This window comes from Neopsephotus bourkii, unplaced genomic scaffold (genome assembly GCF_033783945.1).
Source record: "Neopsephotus bourkii isolate Nb327-2 ecotype Australia unplaced genomic scaffold, CSIRO-AGI_Nbou_v1 NB_1797, whole genome shotgun sequence".
NCBI lineage: Eukaryota > Metazoa > Chordata > Aves > Psittaciformes > Psittacidae > Neopsephotus > Neopsephotus bourkii.
In genome coordinates this window covers 827,807-847,866 of record NW_026902270.1, presented here as the reverse complement: position 1 = coordinate 847,866, position 20,060 = coordinate 827,807, and the positions used below count along the sequence as shown (strand labels likewise).

The following is a 20,060-nucleotide window of genomic DNA, read 5'->3' as shown; positions in this document are numbered from 1 at the left end:
AGTAAAGGCACCTTGTCTGTAGCTTTTGTTTAAGAAAGATCTGTATCTTCTATTATAAGGAATATCATAGATTTTTTTCTGCTTTTCTCTAAAATTTGATTTATCCCATACTTACTCCTGCTTATATATCTCTTCCTTTACTTTTGACCTCCTACCTTGTTCTGTTATTGCAGCTAGCTGTTTGGGAATATAAATGAGAATGATGCCTGTACCAAGTAACACTGCACTGAATACTATAATACTGGATAGGCTGCTTGGTGATGCCGCACAAGGGGTTCGCTTCCCATTGCCACTTATCCTCTTAATAGCCAGCGTGTTTTTGTGACAGTACCTCTCTGTAAAGCTAGCGTATTGCACTGGGTTTGTGTGACAAGGTTTTAATAACAAGGGGGCTACAGGGGTGGCTTCTTTAAGAAGCTGTCAGAAGCTTCCTGTGCCTGGCTGAGCCAATGCCAGCCAGCTCGAAGGTGGACCTGGCTGAGTCCATCAGCGACGGTGGTGTGGGACTGGTGTGCTTCCATTCAGCAGTCCCTCGGCATTAAATGATAGATTTGAACTGTTGTTGTTTGTGTAAGTGGGCTAACGTGGATTACAATTGTTTCCAAGAAATTTTGTCTCCATTGCAGATGAATGCAGTTATAATTGCATGTTATAACCTCAAGGTGAAGAACATAGCAGTGCTACCTTTATTGTGAAACTCGTACATCCATATTCAACTCTGTGTGAGCATCTTGGAAAAGAAACTTCTGGGAAAAACATTGCAATGAAACTTGTTCAGAAAAATAACATCTGCCTTGGAGAGGCTTTAAATTCTGCAGGTTTTGTTTCTGTCTCCCACTGGACATCTGAAATCTGTTGAGCTGATTAGAAATCATATGGAAGAGATAATTGGTAGATCACTTCTGAATCAGTGTGAGCTGCTTTAAATGTTCATAAAATGATGTTCCATTATATAATCTTATTAATTTCATCGGGTTGGTGTAATTGAATATTTCTGTTCAGGTAATACCTGTAGTTAAATAAGTATATCCAGCTTCATGAGAGGCAATTACAGCATCTGAATGGCTTTTTGCAACAGCATCAGATTGTTGGCTCAGGAGCCATGCTTGTACAAGGACATCTGTCAGAGGAGAGTCCTCCGCTCAGTTGTGGGAACTTGGCAGAGGCTGGGAGCCAGCGTCCAGCTGCTTCTTTTGCAGGCAAGAGCTTGTCCTTGTTTGATGGGCTGCCATGTGACTTCAAGCTCTCGAGTGGCTATGAGTTCTAAGTGTAGTCTCTTTGAGTCAGAGCATCCCTGTACTGCTAGCTCTCTTTGGCAGTGTAGCGTATTATGGCTTGCTGCAGCATTTCAGCTGCTGTATACACATCCAAGATTGTGTTTTTAACTCTGTTGAACTAGTCAGGAAGAGATAAGACTTGTGTATAGTCAGATCTGTAAAGTGAACTAAAATAAACGTTGTTTCAATTAAAGGAAGAGTATTTATACTGCTTTTTATCTGCTGGTTTAATAACATGATTTAAAATCGCATCTTCAGCGGTTTGTGGACAATTTCATTGTGCAGACTAGCTCTTAGTCATATCAAACTTCCTAAAGTCAGTTGAGACTGAGAACTCTCAGATGCTACTCTGATGTGGACATTTCTTTTGTTTTCCCTTTCTTTGTGTGTGTGTCTTCAATGCATGCATTGTTTAGGGTGGTGAGGCACTGGTGTGGGTTGCCCAGGGAGGTTGTGAATGCTCCATCCCTGGTGGTGTTCAAGGCCAGGTTGGACAGAGCCTTGGGTGCCATGGTTTAGTGTGAGGTGTCCCTGACCATGGCAGGGGGGGAAGGAACTTGATGATCTTAAGGTTCTTTCCAACCCTAACTGTTCTGTGATTCTATGATTGTAAAATCAGGAAACTGTAGAGACAGTTTACACTTCTGCACCTCAGTTTCTTCGTCAGTAGAGTGGAAATAGTACACCAAGGTCCTGCATCATATACACCTGCATAGGTAAAATGAATAATTGTTAGGCTGAGATCTTGAATATAACACTGATGTGATCTGATTTTTGAGGGAAGGTGTTTTTTTCTGGTAGAAGTTCTTCTTTGTCTCCCTCCCCCCAAAGTGGCAGTGATTTTTCATGACATACTTAATTTTATCTACCTTGTATCTCTAGTTTATGTAGCATGCAACAGCTCTGTTGAAGCTCTACTACTCCTCAGCTGCTTGGCATCTGGTTGCATGGGGCAGCATTTGTGGTCTTTTGTAGAGGCTGTGTACATGGGTGATAGCAGAGCAAGGATTTCTTTAGCTGCTGTGCTCCCATATGCTCTATTATGTGCTTCATTATCATGATAGGAACTGTGCCTCTTTTGTTTGTGTAATTAACTTTGAAGCATAGAAAAGAAGATGATAAAGCTCAAGGGGATCTTACCAACGTCCATAAAAGTCTGATGGCAGGATATAGAGAATATGGAGCTAGACTCTTCAGTGCCCAGTGAAAGGCCAAGAGGCAATGGATGCAATCGCAAATACAGGAAATTCCATTTAAACGTAAGGACAAGTGTTTTTACTCTGAGTGCGAACAAACACTGGCACAGCTGCCCAGGGAGGCTGTGAAGTCTCCATCCTTGGAGATATTCGAAAGCTAGACTGGACAGGATCCTGAGCAATCTGCTCTGGCTGACCCTGCATGGGCAGGGGGGTGGGCTAGAACATCTGGAGGGTTTCTTTCAACTTTAGTAGTATTGTGAGTCCATAAAGGCGATGTTCGTTGCCATAAGTTCTAGCACTTTAGTGGTGAGGCATCTCAGTTTGTGTTTTAAGACTCAGAAAATAGAACAGCTGCAGCATTTGTGTGCATAAAAGCTGAAGAATGGTGACCTTAAGAACCAAAACCATTTTGGTCCTAATTATCCATTCAGGGGAAAAAGTGAAGAAAGGTGCATCTCAAGTCACTTAGTTTTGTATGGTACATGGCTAACAGTAAATAGTTACTTTAAGCATCCCTCTAGGATTTCTTTCTTTCATGTGATTGGTAAATATTCCTCTCTGATAAGAGTGACTTCAGGTATCAGGTAGGACTGGTACATGAGTAATTCACAAAAAGAAAACCCATTCCTTCCCTGTCTGGGTCAAATAATTTATCAGCTTATGACTGATGTAGAAACAACTGATGAGTATGTATACTTGAAAAATCATTCTAGCATCGTAGCCTATATAGTCCATAGAAGAATTAGGTAACTAAGATACGGTAAGTTGGTGGTAATTTTTATTAACTCTGCCAACTGGGCTATACTGTTTGTCCAAAGGACGTATAACTGAGGCAAAATCAGTTGTCATGCATCAAATTAATTTAAAGCTAACCTTTTATTATGGCTGTATGAAATTTCAGTGGGAGCCATAGGCTTTTTGCTTGCAAGATGTTAAATTTTGTTTAATCTTTGAAATACAACTTGATTCTAAGAGTGAAAATGTGATGTTGTCCTAGTAAACCTCTTCTGTTTGACATGAGTGTAGTTGTAAAGACATGTTGTCATGATTGAAAGGACAGCACTGCATGTAATTTAAGAAAGCACAGGTTTTTAGTAATGTAAAGCAGCTGTAGCATCTCTTTCATGCCACCTTGAAATAACTTGGTAAGGATTGGCTTCTTAATGGTGAATTCTGTATTCATTTAATATGTTTGTAAGTTTAGCAGGAAAAAAAGAAGTGCAAGCTCTTGCAGACTTTGTCTATTTTATAGTGATTCCAAGCAAAGTGATTTTTGCTTTTTCACACCTTTTGACTCTAAATGTGAATTTTTTAATGGTGTAATCATTGGTCTTAAAATATTTCATTTTTTTTCTCTGTTTTCCTTTTTTTTTTCTTGTTCCAGTGGGAAGAGATTAGTGGTGTTGATGAACATTATACTCCAATCAGAACTTACCAGGTGTGCAACGTGATGGATCACAGTCAGAACAATTGGCTGCGAACAAACTGGATTCCACGCAATTCAGCTCAGAAGATATACGTGGAGCTGAAGTTTACCTTGCGGGACTGTAATAGTATCCCCTTAGTTCTGGGCACTTGCAAAGAGACTTTCAATCTGTATTATATGGAGTCTGATGATGACCATTCGGTAAAGTTCAGAGAGCATCAGTTTACAAAGATCGACACCATTGCAGCTGATGAGAGCTTCACCCAAATGGATCTTGGGGACCGAATTCTAAAGCTGAATACAGAAGTCCGTGAGGTGGGGCCTGTCAGCAGGAAAGGCTTTTACTTGGCTTTTCAAGATGTAGGTGCGTGCGTTGCCTTAGTCTCAGTGCGAGTGTACTTCAAAAAGTGCCCTTTCACTGTCAAGAACCTCGCCATGTTTCCAGATACAGTACCCATGGACTCCCAGTCACTGGTGGAGGTGCGGGGTTCTTGTGTCAATCATTCCAAGGAGGAAGAGCCGCCCAAGATGTATTGCAGTACAGAAGGAGAATGGCTAGTGCCCATAGGGAAGTGCTTGTGTAATGCTGGCTATGAAGAAAGAGGCTTTGCGTGCCAAGGTAACAATGCCCTCCGTATTCATAGTTCAATTATTAATAGGGGCTTCACTTTATGTCCCTACTCTGTGTATTGGGTCATGTTAATTTTCTCCAAATTCTTGGCAGAATTAAATTAGTTCCTAAAATCACCATGAAAATGGGGTTTATTTAAATCTGTGTAAATAATGTAATTTGATAAAGGTCAACAGCTGCTTTTTAGTTCATGCGGTGCGTATCACATCTAATCTCTCTTACCCGTCTTGGACTTCGTTTTAGTAGATTACAATTTTCTCAAATGCATTGTTTGTGTCCAAATATTTGATTTTTTTGTGTGGATTTTTTTCCTTGAACTTTGTGGTTTGATGTATATTTTTTGCTACTGAGCTGTGTTGATTAATTGGGATCGGTTGGGGAAAAAAACAGGTAACATGGTTTCAGGTAGCATAGTTCCTAAATGTGGATACATTTGGAAAATGAATATTTGAACTTCAAAATTCCATTTGCATGAATACTGAATTTTTGCCAAACTTTTGGTTTCTGCAAACTGTGGTTATGTGAATGCTCCCAAGAACAAACGCCAGGGAGTTTGAGTTTTTTCCAGAGGTGGTCTTTTAAATGGTAAAGAAATGCATTTTATATTCCCCTGATTTGAATATCAACTGAAATTATGATGGTTTACGTTTTGCTTTATTGTAAAAATACATTCTGAAGTTTTGTGCTAGTTGAATCTTAAACCTCTTCTCACAGAGTGCATCAAAGGGTGTTGGCTGTGGCAGAGGGTCTTCCATTAAATAAATAAGTAAAAGTTAAATAGTAACCTCTACAGATACCATGGATGGAAGGAGTGGTAGTTCTATCCTGGGGAGGTGGTGTGGGGGGGGTGTATAGGTGTTTGTATACATGTGCATATGCATGTATATTGAACCTGCTTTCAGAATAGGAGCACCTATTCTTTTTGTATCAGTCCTAGAGCAAGCTTTGTCAAGCAAGTAAGTCCTGTGGAGATACTAGGGGCCCACCAAACCATAGCCACTGTTGCTCAAATTAAGGTGACTTTTCTACAAAATGACAGGAAGTTGTGGGAGGAAAGGGGTAAGAGTGTGGGTTGTTTCTGTTGTTGTTGTTGTTGTTGTTTTGCTTTTCAATAGGGTTTAACATTGGTTTTGCCCTCAAAATGAATAAACTGAGCTGTGTCTGTTGAGCATCTTTTTCTGCCATTAGATATCTACAGTAAGAAAAGCAAGTTCTACTCTTCTGTTAAGAGCTGAGTCCAGGAGCGGATATTTTATTGTTCAGAAATGCTTTATCTAGGGCCTCCTATAGCTACACTTAAAAATGCTAAATTGTTAGTGATACTCTTTTAACCACTGTACGTAGTCTTGCTTACTGTAGAGCCTGTGTCCTTGTAAATGGTTGAAAGCTGTTGGTGTAACATTTCAGTTACACATGAGCACACAAAGCCAATCACTCCAGAAAGTGACAGACTACAACTGAGCAAAAGTTGAACTAAGTGAAGTAAAATCAAATGTTTTATTAAAAACAGGTTCGCAAATGCTTGGGATAGGCAGGGCAGCTCCTACTGAGTTCTGTAGAGATTAGGAGTGAGTTCACATCCATATGTGGGGGGTATATCATATGTGATTTGGAAGGCGTAACATCAGTCCATAAGACTACTATCTTTTTCTTCCTCCCTTCCAACCCTTTCTCACCAACTGTTGATCAAGGGAGTGATATATGATGAAACCATTAACAATAGTGACAGGTCCTTCTCATTTATCCCGATTTAACATATAATGTTCTGCTAACTTTTATTGTAAGTCATATTTATAAATATTTTCAGTGTGGTGTGATTGAAGTGGCACTCTAAAAGCAGTCAGTAATTCAAAACCTCCCATTTGTTGGCATCAGTAACTCAGCAGAGTTGGAAAGCTTGGAAAAGACTTCAGTTTTGACCTCAGGCTCAAGGCAGCTCCTGCACTTTTCCTTATCTTGTTCTTCTCTCTTTTTCTTGCTCCTTCTTTTAGTGTGTTGGGGTTTAAGGGTGTTTTTTTTGTTGTTGTTGTTGTGGGTGGGATTTAGATATTTTGGAGGAGTGAGGTTTGGTTTTTGTCAACAAAAGGGCAGCCAAGTCAGGATTGTAGAATCTGAAGAAGATCCAAGATGGTGTCGCGAAGCTGGTCTGGAATGAAGGCATCATTTAGGAAAAGAGAAAAAGCTTCAGTTGAAGTTTGAAAAAGTAACAAGTAATAGACAATATTATCTTCCCAGTGATTGAAAACATTCAACAGCTTAGTGTCTGTTACTCCTCCACAGTTCAGACTGTTGCTGATTTTGATTGCTTCCACAACACTGTTTTCAGGATTAGCAGATTATCTCTGATGTTTAAAATTGAGTTCTCTAATAGTATATAGTCAAGCTATTTAAATTCCCCCAGAACAGCTTTTCTTGGTACTTGGAAAAATATTAAGGCACAGTCATTCCCCCAAATAACACAAATTGTACCATTGTCCACATCTGCTTCCTTTGTCTGCATAGCCAGGAGACGTTGACATAAGGCTCAAGCCATTTGTTGCTGTTGGTGTACATGTACATATAAAACCATACGTGTTTATAGAATGTATTTGTATATAAATCATCAAAAGCCAAGATTGGACTATTTGCTTTACTCAGTGTATTGTTTCTTGTTGGAAAGATTGTTTTTCTATTCTGGGTCCTAGCAGCTGATAAGCATTTTACATGTACAGCATTAAGATACCTACCTGTCAGTCAGTTAAACAAGCAAAATCAGTTTTGCTGTCACCATCCTTGTCCTCCTTAATTTCTCAAACGCAAATTGTATACCTCACCTTGAGGAATTCTGGTCTTCATGGTATACTTTAGGTTAACATTCTAACACCTCTTCTAGCAAAGACTTTTGTATCTGGTCAGTATTCTGGGGGATTAGGTTTTTATAAGGTAAGATGTATTGAGAAGTGTCTTGAAAAAAGTACTCTTTCATACCTTTTATTTCCCTTATAAGTATGTATGTTAGCTAACTAAATACGGTATATGTAATCCACCACAGACTTATTACAGCCTTGTTAGTGCTTGCGTTGTAGCGATCCTGTCTATTTAATCTTACTGTAATATTTCATGGTTGAGTAGGACTTCTTCCTCACAATGTCTTTCTAAAATATGTCTTCGTGCCATTTTGGCCAAACTATATCTTTATAACATCTTCTCTCTTAGAATTAGTGCATTTTAATTTGTTTTAATGAGGGGGAAAAAAACCCCAAACCTGCACATTAAAATTAATGCTTTCTGGTCTCCATCCTGTTCCCCAGTCAACAAGAATGACTCTTTTCCATTGGTTCCCCATCAAACAACCATAGCAGATCAGATCAGAGATTTGCCTGCCTTGGTGTTCTTTCTCTGACAGTGGTTAGTGGCAGATTCTAAGCAAAAGCATAAGTGTACAGAGCTGCTTTCCAGGGTATACCTTTCACCTTCTGCCAACCTACTGTTGACTTTCTAGGACTTAAGATACATCTTGTAAGGAAAGCTATGAATAATAGGTGACATGTCAACCTGTAGTCTATTTTTTTACTTTATACTTATGGTAGTGAATGCCAAATCTTGTCTTATGTGGAAAACTTATCTTCTTCCTATGTTTAAGCCTTGTTTTAAGTCAGTTGGATAAGGGTTTCCATGTCCTTGTATAGTGAGAAAGTAATAACTGCTCCCTTTTCAGCTTCTGTATTAACAATTTTCAGGGTCTCTTTCATGTCTAATATCTCGTCTCTAATACCTATTTTCCCAACTCCTTCTCTCTGCTAGTGCCTTCTTATGTGGAGGACAGGCTCAATTGCTCCGTACCTCAACTTATCCTTTTTAACTGTCTCTGTACATATTGAAAGTAAACAATGTGATTTTTATGTAAACGGCAGTGGGGCTTGTGTGCGATGCTTAAGTTGCAAGTACACCAGGAGATTACACAGTGGTGTAGTGTTGGGAACAGCCCAAAGTCTAATAAAAGAAAAGGAGCATTCACATCACCTGCCCAGTGAGTGATTTGTATGTGGAAAAGCTACAGAGAGGAAATAGATCTCATGATGTGAAAGTTGGTCAGTTGGGGTAACAGTATCAAAATAAATGGGAAAATATAGGATCAATGACAGAAAAAATGTCTTTAGTTCTGTAATGATCGAGAAGTCTCTTTGGGGAAGTAATGGAAGCCTCATTTCAGAAGCTGTGTTTTAAAAATGCAGTAACCGCATGGTAAAGGAAATCCTGCACTGGCAGGCTTGGACTAATAAATCTCTTCCATCCTGAATGTGTCTATTCTGTTGTTGGTTTATTTCATGCACTTCAGAAAGACCAGCTGTACATGGAGAACAACATTTATCATGATGATGTACTTAATTAGCAAACATGCAATGGGCAATTGTTTATCCATGTGGGAGTGCGAGTGAGCTTTAATGTTCTTTTGAATGCTTCCAACAGGTGACCCTTTAGACCAAAACCAAGCTTTGTGGCTCCCATTATCAAACATAAAATTAAATTGCTGGGCCCAAACAAAATTACTCCAAAAGCACCAAGTTAACGTTTTCTGCATGCTGTCATTTCAAGGTATAGTTCCAAATTTTAGTTGCTGGAATTGAGTAAGTCTAAATTGTAAATTTCCTATGTAATACTATGAAATAAAATTGTAAGCTTTAACCACAACTGACTGACACATTTTCTATAACAAAGCCAGATGAAAAATAGAGAATGTAATTCAATGGTCCTTCCTTATGTACATGATCTTTAGCTATTAATCAGGTAGATTGAATGGGAGTAAGGGGTAAAGGAGGGGGAGGTGAACTTCACCCACTGTGCCTGGTTATTGCAAAAATGACTTCACAAAACTTCCCCTAACACTAAATTATTCAGTGCTTCAAGTCATAGGGTGAGCACATCCTAAATCGTATTTCTCTCTCTGAGTTTGTGGTGATATGAAAGGAATGCCATCCGCTGCTGCTAAATCCGAACCATTGCATATTGCTTAATTCTTTCAGGAGAATGAATGCTGTGCTTGGGATAAAAATATGTTAAACATCCTTAATGCTAAGGATGAAAAACATTACATTTTTCTTCTATGCTTTAACTGTTTTGTCTCTACATAAGTAAATACATGACTTACTTGCTTGTAACAGTAGATAAAAGATAACTTTATTTGTAAAGAGAAAAGGGTACTGTGAGGGTCTACTCAACTCTGTGCAAGTGGAAAACAGACAGAAGGCACATGTGCTTGCTGCAACTGCAGAGACAATAAAGTTTTCCCTTGGAAATAGCCGAGTGGCTCAGTTATGTTGCTAACACTGAAGAAGTGTGTGGTTCTAACTCTTAAGCTGTGTTCAGGAGTAATTATGCTTAATAAAATATAGGAACCAATCATATGAAGATCATATAATATACTAAAGGAATTATTAAGAGAGTTTGCTTTCATATGGAATCTGGAAAAGGCAGGGATTCACATTTTATAAAGCAGAGGTTTGAGATGTATCTTTTTTCCCCTTTGGGTGGAAGTATTGTTTTGATTTTTAAGAAGCGAGAGAGATGCTTTTTTAAAAGGAACTCTTAATCTTTCAAGCTAGTAAATGAAAATGACAGGAGCTATAAATTATGAATCAGTTTATTTGTAAAATATTCATTGTTCTTATCCACTTTATGTTCTATAAGTACACAAACAGAGCACACAATGAAGGATTTACCTTATCACTTGGAATTTATTTAACTTTTACATAAATTATGTCGGAGATGTTCAGATTATTTTTCAGACAGGAAGAATTATGTTGCACTGAATATTTCAGAAAGACCATAACCAATTTTTTATGTAACATTTTCTTACTGTTACGAGTTTGAGAAGTATTTTCTAATTTGTGCATCATAAACAGTAGATTTCTTCATTGGAAACTTAACAAAAAGTATTCTGAAATTACTTAAAAAGATACCATTTCAATACGACACTAATTTTGGTAATACAGATGATCAAGCTAGAAAATTGTTTCACTGCTCTGTAGTTGAGAAGAATCTTTACTAAGTTTATTGGGGATTGTAATAGAAACATGGAAACAAAAACATGGTTATTCTATTCATTTTCTATGTTCAATAATTAAGAACCTAGTGTTAGTGTTCTTTAACAAAGTATACTAATACACCTCTCCAAGTTGTTCAGTACTACAGGGTCAACGTGTGACATGATCGAGTAATTCAGAATGGAATTTTTGCATTTGAAACTAGCTGGGAAATGGACAGGTTTACTTAGAAAATATTTGTTAGTGTTAATGGCTCACAAAATGCAACTTAATATAGCTGCACTGTCTGTTTGTTCAATCCAGATCTCTTACCAGTTTAGAGGTGGTGCTTTCTATGCCACATTGTGTGTATTTTGGCAGTTTCTTCCTTGTCCCCCTCACCTGCTTTTCAAGGAGCAAAAGACCCCCCAAGGGCCAACAAAAAAGAACAAAACTCCTCTCTTTCACCCTGAAGTAATGGAATATACTGGGTATTGACCGAGACTCTCTACAATTTAACAAGTATGTATGAGACATTTACTTCCTCTTTTTAACACTGAAATTTTCACCCTAAAGCTCCAACTCTTACATGTTTAAGACCATAAGTGCTGACTTTTTGTGCAGGGTTTTACTGCAAATATCTTGCGGATATCTATCACTGAGCATCCTAAGGGATCTTGCTGGCATTTCCTTAACCTTTTCATTTTAATGGCTTTGCTTCTTTGGAGGCTTTCAAAAGATTAAAAACTAAATTAATAGTATCATCCTGAGCATGTTTTGCTTGTACTGTCTTTGGTGACTTTCAATATCAGCTTAGCTCAGAGTTGCACAAAGGTTGGATTGTTAGTGTGAATTCATCAAATACATGCTTTTTTCCATCAGTTTCTCTGCCACTTGTGTCTGTGTACAGAGCTATCCGACAATCCCTTATTAGTTCCAGAGTGGAACTTACAAAGGCTAACAGGGGTTTGCATTACAACTGGCAGCTGGTACTAGGCTTTAATAGAGAGCAATTGTAGTGAGAGCTGTAAGTTTTGATAATGTTCGATGAAAATGCTCTTAAAGTAAGAACCATCTTGAAAGATGAGTACGAGGCAACAAGAATCTTCTTTATGTCTGCTGCTGCTCAGCGTGAAGCACAAGATGTTGTCAAAACATGCTGTTGGCAGACATCTAAATAACCAGCAGTTGATATTAGACGTTATTGAAACACTTAGACTTCAGAAGTATCAGAATTAACTGTTTCACTGGATGACAAATTGGATAACAGAGTTGTATTTGCAATGTCTCTTTTTCTTTACATTTGAAATTGCAGTTTTATTCTTGATAGTACAAGAGGAACGCAACGACTTAGACTTCGCACAGTCTTTTTAGGGAGAGATGGTGAATTCGTTGCCTAGAATTTGTTTGTAGCGTCAGCTTTAAGTACCTGCCTGCATCGGATACCCTGACAACTGGTGTAGCTGTTGTGCTAAGGCAGAGATAGACCTAAACAATGACAAATCCTTCACGGGTCAAGGAGGTGAACTGTTTCACTGTCATGAATCTGTGGGTTCAGTGGTTGTCTACTGTAAGGTTAAAATTTGATGTGATAATTTAGAACAGCTGCTCTTTGACAGAAAGATTCACTTTCAGCAAGGGAAGAAAAAGCCATATGGTAAAAGTTGACACTGTGCCAAGCCTGAGTAACTGCAGAAGTGATACAGGACAGTTTTCTTCAACAACATGGTTGAAGTAATGTATTTTTACTTGCCATTGGTATTTCCAGTCGGTATGCTTTTTTGAATCAAACCTTATCCCATGATACTCCCTTTGTAGTTATTTTTGAATAATATTTTTTTATTAATAATGATGATTAAGTGACAGAAAAGGATTTTGAGCTTTAAAAATACAGTTTGTTCGTAACCTTGTCCAGGCCACTCTCTGTGCTGTAACTCATCAAGGTTTCATAGAACAATTGCTTCAAAATGTGCAGCCAAAATGAGATGCATTATTATAGGGGATGTCCAACACCTGGGTTTATATACTTTAAGCAGAGTATTTAAGAATTCACTTAAGTCACACTGCCTTGATACATATACTTACATTTCAGTAAATTGTGCATGTGAATAGCATTAAACTTAATGAAAGTAGTCATTTACTGTGCTCAGCCTAAGCAGTAGTGGTCAGTTTACGTGTAGGAGTAAAGTGGTCATCAGGTATTCAAAATCCTAGGAAGAATTATTTTGTCCTCCAATTTGCAAGGAACCATTTTTCCCAACAGTTAGTTGTAGGTAAAAGATGCATGGACTCTATTGTCTTTAATGTGGCAGAGCTTTTTAATGGAAGGAGAATAACAGAAAAGATTACTTGGAAGTAACAAGATCTTAGATCTAAGAAATGCCACTAAACAAAGACCAAAACTCCCTTACCTCTAGGCATGTGTCTGGTTTTGTTCCCCCTTCTGTATAATGGGAATGGGGCACAAAATAGTTTAAGCAAGAAAAACCTCACTTTGCATTCTCTTGGTGGGGAATGAGGGGGAAGAGAGAGAATCTCTGGTTATTATAAAGTAGTAAATTGAAATGGTCATCCCTTGCCAAGCTGAACTAAGAAAAGTTTGGCAAATATATTAAAGGCAAATATTAAGCATGTTCTTTTGATGTTTTGCAACCTTATACAGAGTTTACTCATACAGGATTTGACCTAACCTGATCAGTCCTTTACGCTCTGTAAGAGGTAATTCTAAGCTTGAAGTATGCATGTATATAATTTTTATTTATACATTTATTTAGCTTTTTATTAATATTAGTCTGTAGGCTACAATAAATAGAATTGTTCCTTTGTTTTTACAATAAATGGTGTAATGTAGTTATTATATGAAGAAATACAAGCAAATTATTTAAGAGACTGTAGTTTCAGTTTAACTGGGCATCTCCAGCTGCTATAATACACTGGTTTAGATTACAAAACAACTTGAATTCTCTGAAGCTCTAACAGGATTTATTTTCTTATTTTGGTAATGCAATCCTAATACTGAGATGACAGGTATGGGCAGTTATTGTAACAAGCTGCTCTTCAAATCTGTTCTAGGAAATTCCAGGTTTTGCTCCCAAAAGAGTGATACTGAAAACTAAAGCAGGGCTGAGGGACTGTGACTTGAAGTGAAGTCAAGGTGTATTAACCATGAACATGAGATCACTGTTCCAGATGTAAAACTAGTGTTCATCCTGAAAAGACAAACCAGAAAAGATAAAAGTTGGGTGGGAATCAGGACGAGCTAGAGGATGTTGTTTAGCAATCCCTGTTAACCACAGCTAATGAACCTTCTGCTTCATAAATGGAGAGACCATTTGCTAAGCTGCCGTTTTTATACAGTGCAAAATGTCTCTGACTTCTCTGACTGTGAAGATGAGATGCCCAGAGCTTTCACCTGAAGGGTACATAAATATATATATATGTTAACACAGGAAATGGAATTAGAAAGACATATAATTGCTACTTGTGCATGCCATTTAACAAGCAGTGATGGTCCTGTTTCCCATACTGTGTGAAGGGATGAACTGGCAGTGAAATTAACAGTAAAAGGGGAATCAGCTTCCGTGTCTTTTCTCTACCCACACAAGCCACAGCAGATGGTGGAAGAAAGAAAGCTAAAGACATTTTGTAAAGGGTCAGAACAGGAAAGAGAACAGGAAGAGAGAGAAGAACAGAGGGGAAAAAATAACCTGGTAAGTAAAATACGCCTATGTAATTGTATAAAAATTGGTGAAACGTAAAAGGCTCTCATGAGGAAAGGGAGAATTCTGGTTTGAGTTCAGGCAGCAGTATGATTTAATGCTGTCTTTAAAAGAAGAGGAGTATTTGTGCAAGTTTGCTCCGTGCCCGAGTGCTAAAAAGGCATTCCAATTTCAGCATGGGGAAAATGTGACTGTTTAAAGTTTGTGTTTGGGTATATGGTAGGTCTTGCATGGAAAGGGTCTGCAAATAGTAATAACAGTATTGTAATAATGTGTGTTAAACTGAGAGACTTAAAGCTGGTCTGAATTACAGTAAAGGGGGACACATCTCCTGTGTTTCAATGAGTTGCATTAAATGAATGCATAAATGAAGTTGCAACCTAGAAAGTACTTGTTGTTTTCCCAAGAGCCTTTCCCCCAGGGGAGAGAGACAACATGGAAATGATCTGATTTTCTTCTGGCCAGTGTTTTAAGAGTGTTTCCTTGATATTTCTTTACATCACTGAGTTTTTTGGGAGTTCTGAATATATACCTATCAGCATCTCAGAAGTTACAGGAGCAGTTTCAAAGCCAAATGCATCTTATCCTGAACTGAATGGACTCTCTTCTTTTCACTCTCTTTGATGATTCAGAGAGCCTGCAGTCCAGTGGACCTTGCCCCACTCTGTGCAGTACTTAGTAGAGGGACATGAGATAAAGTGCTTGTCAGTGGTTGGGTATATGTATTGTTTCCCTTTGTAGGGATGATTTAGAGGTGTAGTTTATCATCCTCATCCTTTGGGAACAGCTGCTTCATGCCGTGTTTGCAGGCAAACAGCTGCTGTGGCCTGGGATATGAGGTGTGTGTAGAGTGGAGCGTTGGCAGGGAAAGCCCTGAGTCCTCCTGGTCTCTGACTTCTGTGTCCACTACCTTACAGCAGTGAAGAGGAGGATATCAGGTGATGAATCCTTGAGAGGGCTGAAAGAAGGAGGTAACAGAGGTTCTCAGACTGAGTAGGAGTTAATCCTTGGTTGCCCCCACATTGCAGCCATGCTGCTGAGCCACAGAGCATCTGAAACCTGACTGTAAGACAGATCACGTTAGTTCTTACTTAACTGGATTTCTAGTTTTACTGCTGATTCACATCTGCAGTGTGATAGCAACCTAACCCTTTAATTCTTAAGCTCTCCTCTGAATAAGTAGATTTTGCTGTTTCCCCCAAAAGCTAAATATTAGTCTTTTAATTGAAAAACACACAACCCCTCTGAAATCCTGTGGTAAAAGCAGGTGTTCAGGCACAAGTCTGTTTAGTATAGAGCTTATTTAAACATGGATTAAGAGCTTCTTTGGAATGAAGTACACTGTTTTTCTGTGCAGTCATTACTCTGCAGGGCCAGTGTGTTTAAATTACTGCCTTAAAACACAACCATGCCATCTATCCCAAATTCTCTTATAATTAGGGATTATCATATAGCCTGTCAGTTATCCATTTGTTGGGAAGCTTCCTTGTCTGTCTTGCAGTCGTAGCAGTGAAGCTGTTACCTCACTCTTGCATGTTAGCATCAGGTCCCCAGATGTGCATCCGTAGATTGCACATCCACGAGGTTGGAACAATCATCTGATCCACCTGTGTTTTCTTGTTTTTGTGTGGCAGGAAGAATACTGCATTCATGAGCAATACACGTGGTGTGTAGGTAGTTTCTAGTAGAGATTAAAGTCCAGGTTATAATTCCCTTAAAAATAAAGCAGAATAAGAAGGATGCTGTTTTAACAAGTTTTCATAAACTACTGTCTATTTGTAATCTGTAGTATTTCCATACTCTTCTTTAAAATGTCCACTATTTCAGAGGACTTTTTCCACTGGAGCATAGCAAGTTGACTTCTAAATTGTTGCATTTTTCATTTTCCCCCAAAGCCCTGAATTAACCATAGCTAGCAATCAGATGTTCATTAAGGATACTGATGTTTCTCCAAGTTAACTTATCTTGGGCACTTTGGATGTCTTGTCCTGCTCTTGCCTTGTACATTAATCTTTTGGCTAGAACTGTGGTTTGAGGGCAGGAAGGGGATTTTGCTCTGGATCAGTCTATCAGGTTCCCACACCCCCTGCCCAAACACATGTGAACAATAGCTCATGCATTCACTGTACTGTAGGATACAACTGATTTTGTAGGATTATCTGGAAACTGGGGACGTGTGCGGAGAAAAAATGTCTTCACTGTTGCTGTGAGCTAGGATTTTAGGAGCGCTCTTGGCATCTTTGAGATGAGGTGTTTTGATACAGCTGTGGCTTTTGGTCTTTTAGTCCAGATTCTAAATCTGATTCGGGGCATTGCAAGTTGTTTTGTGGTGCTTGATAATGTGTTTTGTTGACTTTCTGTGGACTGTTTCCATGAATTGAAAATCTGGCTGCATCCAAAGGTTGCTTTAAAAACAAACCAAAGAATAAAGGCAATGTTGCCTGCTACCTCTGCAACCAATTTAGAAATGCTTACTCTTTTTTGGATAGAAGTCATATCCTGCAGTAATTGGATGAGGTTTCTAGTGGAAGATAAAATAAAAAGGATTATTATTTCCTTCCTAATTATGAAGAAGTTTGGAGTCAGATGAACTTGACTGTTATGTACTGAGGGCTCCTGGATATAAGCAGAATCACTCATGCCAGGTCCCATCAGGAGTTTCCTTTATGTTGAGCTGAAAACATGAAGAGGTGAGATGCATGTGATTTTGTGTAGGGATTGAAAAAGAGAAAGTATTTTATGAAGACAACTATTGACAGAGGTATAAAATGTTTATTTTAGAGTCCCACTGCAGAGTCATCAGGAACATGCTTGCAAAGCTTGCCTAAGTTCTAATAAAACGTTTCCTACAAAATAAAGGCTTGTTCATTCTGCAAGAGCTCAACTGGAGAGAAACTAGTAAAACTAGCCACTGGCCCTGTGGCTGCTTTCCCCTGAGGAGCTGAGGACGTGTGCGGAGAAGGCAGGAGGGGTTACGGTGCACACAGCACGCCTCACCTTCTGCTTCAGCAGCTATTCATAACATCAAAGCATTCGTTTTTTTTCTTCTTTGTTGTTGTTGACATAACTTTTTCCTTCACCTTCTCATGCTGCGCTGGACCTGCAGACCTTCGCACAGGCTGCTTTTTTATCCTTGTCTACTGCGTTCCTGTTTTTGTAAGAGAGAGTAGGTGGGTAGAGAAAGCCAGCTTTCCCATCTCAAATAGCTGGCAGGCTGGCTGAGGATTGATGCTCGTTGCTGGCTCTCAGTAGGAGTTGGTGGAACCCGTGACAGAGACAGATGATGGCACGCTGGAGCCTGTCAGCTGAAAACGCAGTGGCCTGAATGAGAAGGAATGCTTTCCTCATCAGAAAAGCTTCCTTTCACCTTCTCTAAAGGTGGGACATGGGGGAATGGTTGCCTGGTGGAGTATATTTTTTCTTTTGTCTTTGCATTTTACAGGCAAAGTCTCTAACTCCATATAGGGATTGCTCCTGCTGTCTCTTGAAGTCAGTTGCAAAGTTCCCATTGATTTAAGGGGAACAAGCCAAGAATTTAAAACAATAAGCAGTTCTTGGACAGATGAGAACATGTGGCTTTTTGATAAGATGCTATTCCTTTTAAACAGCAACATATCCCTCTACAGTTAGGGAAAGCAGTGCACTAAATCGGCGGATATGTTTCTTTTTGTATTTGAGAAAAGCCTTTTAAATCAGATTATGAAATTTACAAAATGAGGAATGTGTGAATCGTTTAGCCGGTCTACCCAGAGAAGATCTTTAGCTCTGTCAATCATTCAAAACCACTTTGTACTGTAATTTAAATACAAGACAGTTGGTGTGCTAATATTAGTCAAGTGTTATTCTTTCAGATTCCAGTTGGCTAGCCTCTATAACTAACATCACTACGAGCTGTTAAACATTTCAGTGAAGTATGTGACATTTGTGTGATACTAATTTAAGTGCATCGTATGCAGTTAGGAAACAAAAGCAACTGACCATGTGGTTGTTCTAATAGAATTAGCCCAACTTTCAAACTATCAATTTAATAAATAAATGTGTAGCTAAAGAGATTCTTTAGCAAGAATCCAATCTAAAAGTAGTGTCTTATAAAATAAAGCATCAGCTGAGCTTCACCAGCACAAATATTTGCAGTAGTTGTGTATTAGTGAATGCAATTTGCTCCAGCTGAAACTTAGGTTAGAATGTAGATAGCTGTCTGCATACTGGTGTTTTTACAGCGCTCGTTGTTCAGGGTCCAGTTCTGCCAGCTTTATGTATATTGGGTAATTGTAAGAAACTTAATCAGATGTTTGTACATGAGGCCTTTGAAAACATAAATATTTGTTATCAGTTACAGAAAATATCACCAGTTGCCCACACATTTCGGGTTCTTTTTACAGAATTACAACAACCTGAAGGCTTTGTTTCTACTGCTTTTTGTTTTGTGGTGATAGAGTCCTCGTGATCACAGTTTCATTATTGCTATGTGCATGAAAAAATGCTTCGATCAGCAATATGTCGAAGCGGTTTGCAACTGTCATGCTCCTGCCTTATAATTTAGGAATGTGCAGAAATCACTGCATTCACAGGACTGAACTTCCGGCATGCCTGAAGGCTTTGGGTCTGGTCTTCTCATTCAAATAAATCCTTTCAGTTCCTTAAAAGCAAACCTGTCCTTTTCCCCCCTCTTTTTGTCTTGTTATATATTTTCTCTCTGTCATACCTACACATATATCTCTGTGCAGATATGTATGAATACATAGATACATCCCACAAAGACAAGAACTGAAGGTCTGGCCTTTACTTGCTTTGCATGTCTTGAGAGAGTAATTTATAAAACACAGGACAGGGAGATTTATTTGAAAACATATGGAAGCCATGGGGGTGAAGCCTGAAGAGGCTACTTGTCCCAGCATGGGACGCTCCATCTTAACCTGAACAGGAGCTGCTGGATCAGGCTAGATGACCCCATGCTGGGGCTGGCAGTCTGCATGAGCTAGGCTTTGTGACCAGCAGACCTATTTGGCTCACAGACCGCTGCTGCCACATAATATATTGCCCTGTTAGTAATGCCAAGTACCTAAACTTGCAATAGAGGGATTTCACCTAACGTGGTATGTTAATAAGCGTTACACGTTTCATCTAAAAGCACATAGCGCTAATGCAAAAAGAAATCGAGTTTATGTGTATTTAACGGAATTGGTGGAGGGAAACTAACTTTGGCTTAAAAAATAATTGATACTTTTAAATGTGGGAGGTCTGTTTTAACACTCTATTTTAAAGACTTAGCTACCAAGGTGTATGCAGTGAAAAGAATCAAAATCTGGTGTGGAAATGAAATGTTAGTGTTATTTAAAACCCCTAGCAGCAATAGTGTCTGTAGCCAGAATAACGTTTGCTTGCTAGGCTTAATCAGAACTGTGTTTTGGTTAGTTTTTAACAGCTGTTTAAGTCCAGTTTACCCTGAGGAAAGCTCATAATTCATAATTCAAACACTGCAGTAAATTACTGCCAATGGGTGGCTTTTGTTAATACTTTATAGTTAGCATCTTCTCAGATCTGTTCAGAAATGTCACGTTTTTTTATGAGAGCTAAAGTGTTATCTTTTTACATTGCAGTCTCTTGCTCACCCTTTTTAATTCTGAGATACGAGTGATTTACCCCAGATGCCAGTCCCTGGGAGATTCGTTGAGCTGAGGTGCTCACCCTTCAGTCTTGTCCCCTGAGGTGCTGGGGCACTTCTGAGATGGCAGAAGGCATAAAACTGTACTATGATCCTCTGGGAAGGCAGGTTGCTGGTGAGCCCAGGCAATCCCATCCCAAG

At 38.8% G+C, this 20,060-nt stretch overlaps 1 protein-coding gene across 1 annotated transcript in view; it reads left to right on the top strand.

Moving 5' to 3' along the window:
• The window catches only part of EPHA3 (EPH receptor A3), a 219,133-nt gene that overhangs the window by 69,310 nt on the left and 129,763 nt on the right, over window positions 1–20,060 (top strand). The window contains exon 3 of the mRNA XM_061342566.1: window positions 3,861–4,521. Within this exon, the coding sequence (XP_061198550.1) occupies window positions 3,927–4,521 (595 nt within the window). The 5' untranslated portion in view covers window positions 3,861–3,926. The remainder of the gene's footprint in view (window positions 1–3,860; window positions 4,522–20,060) is intronic.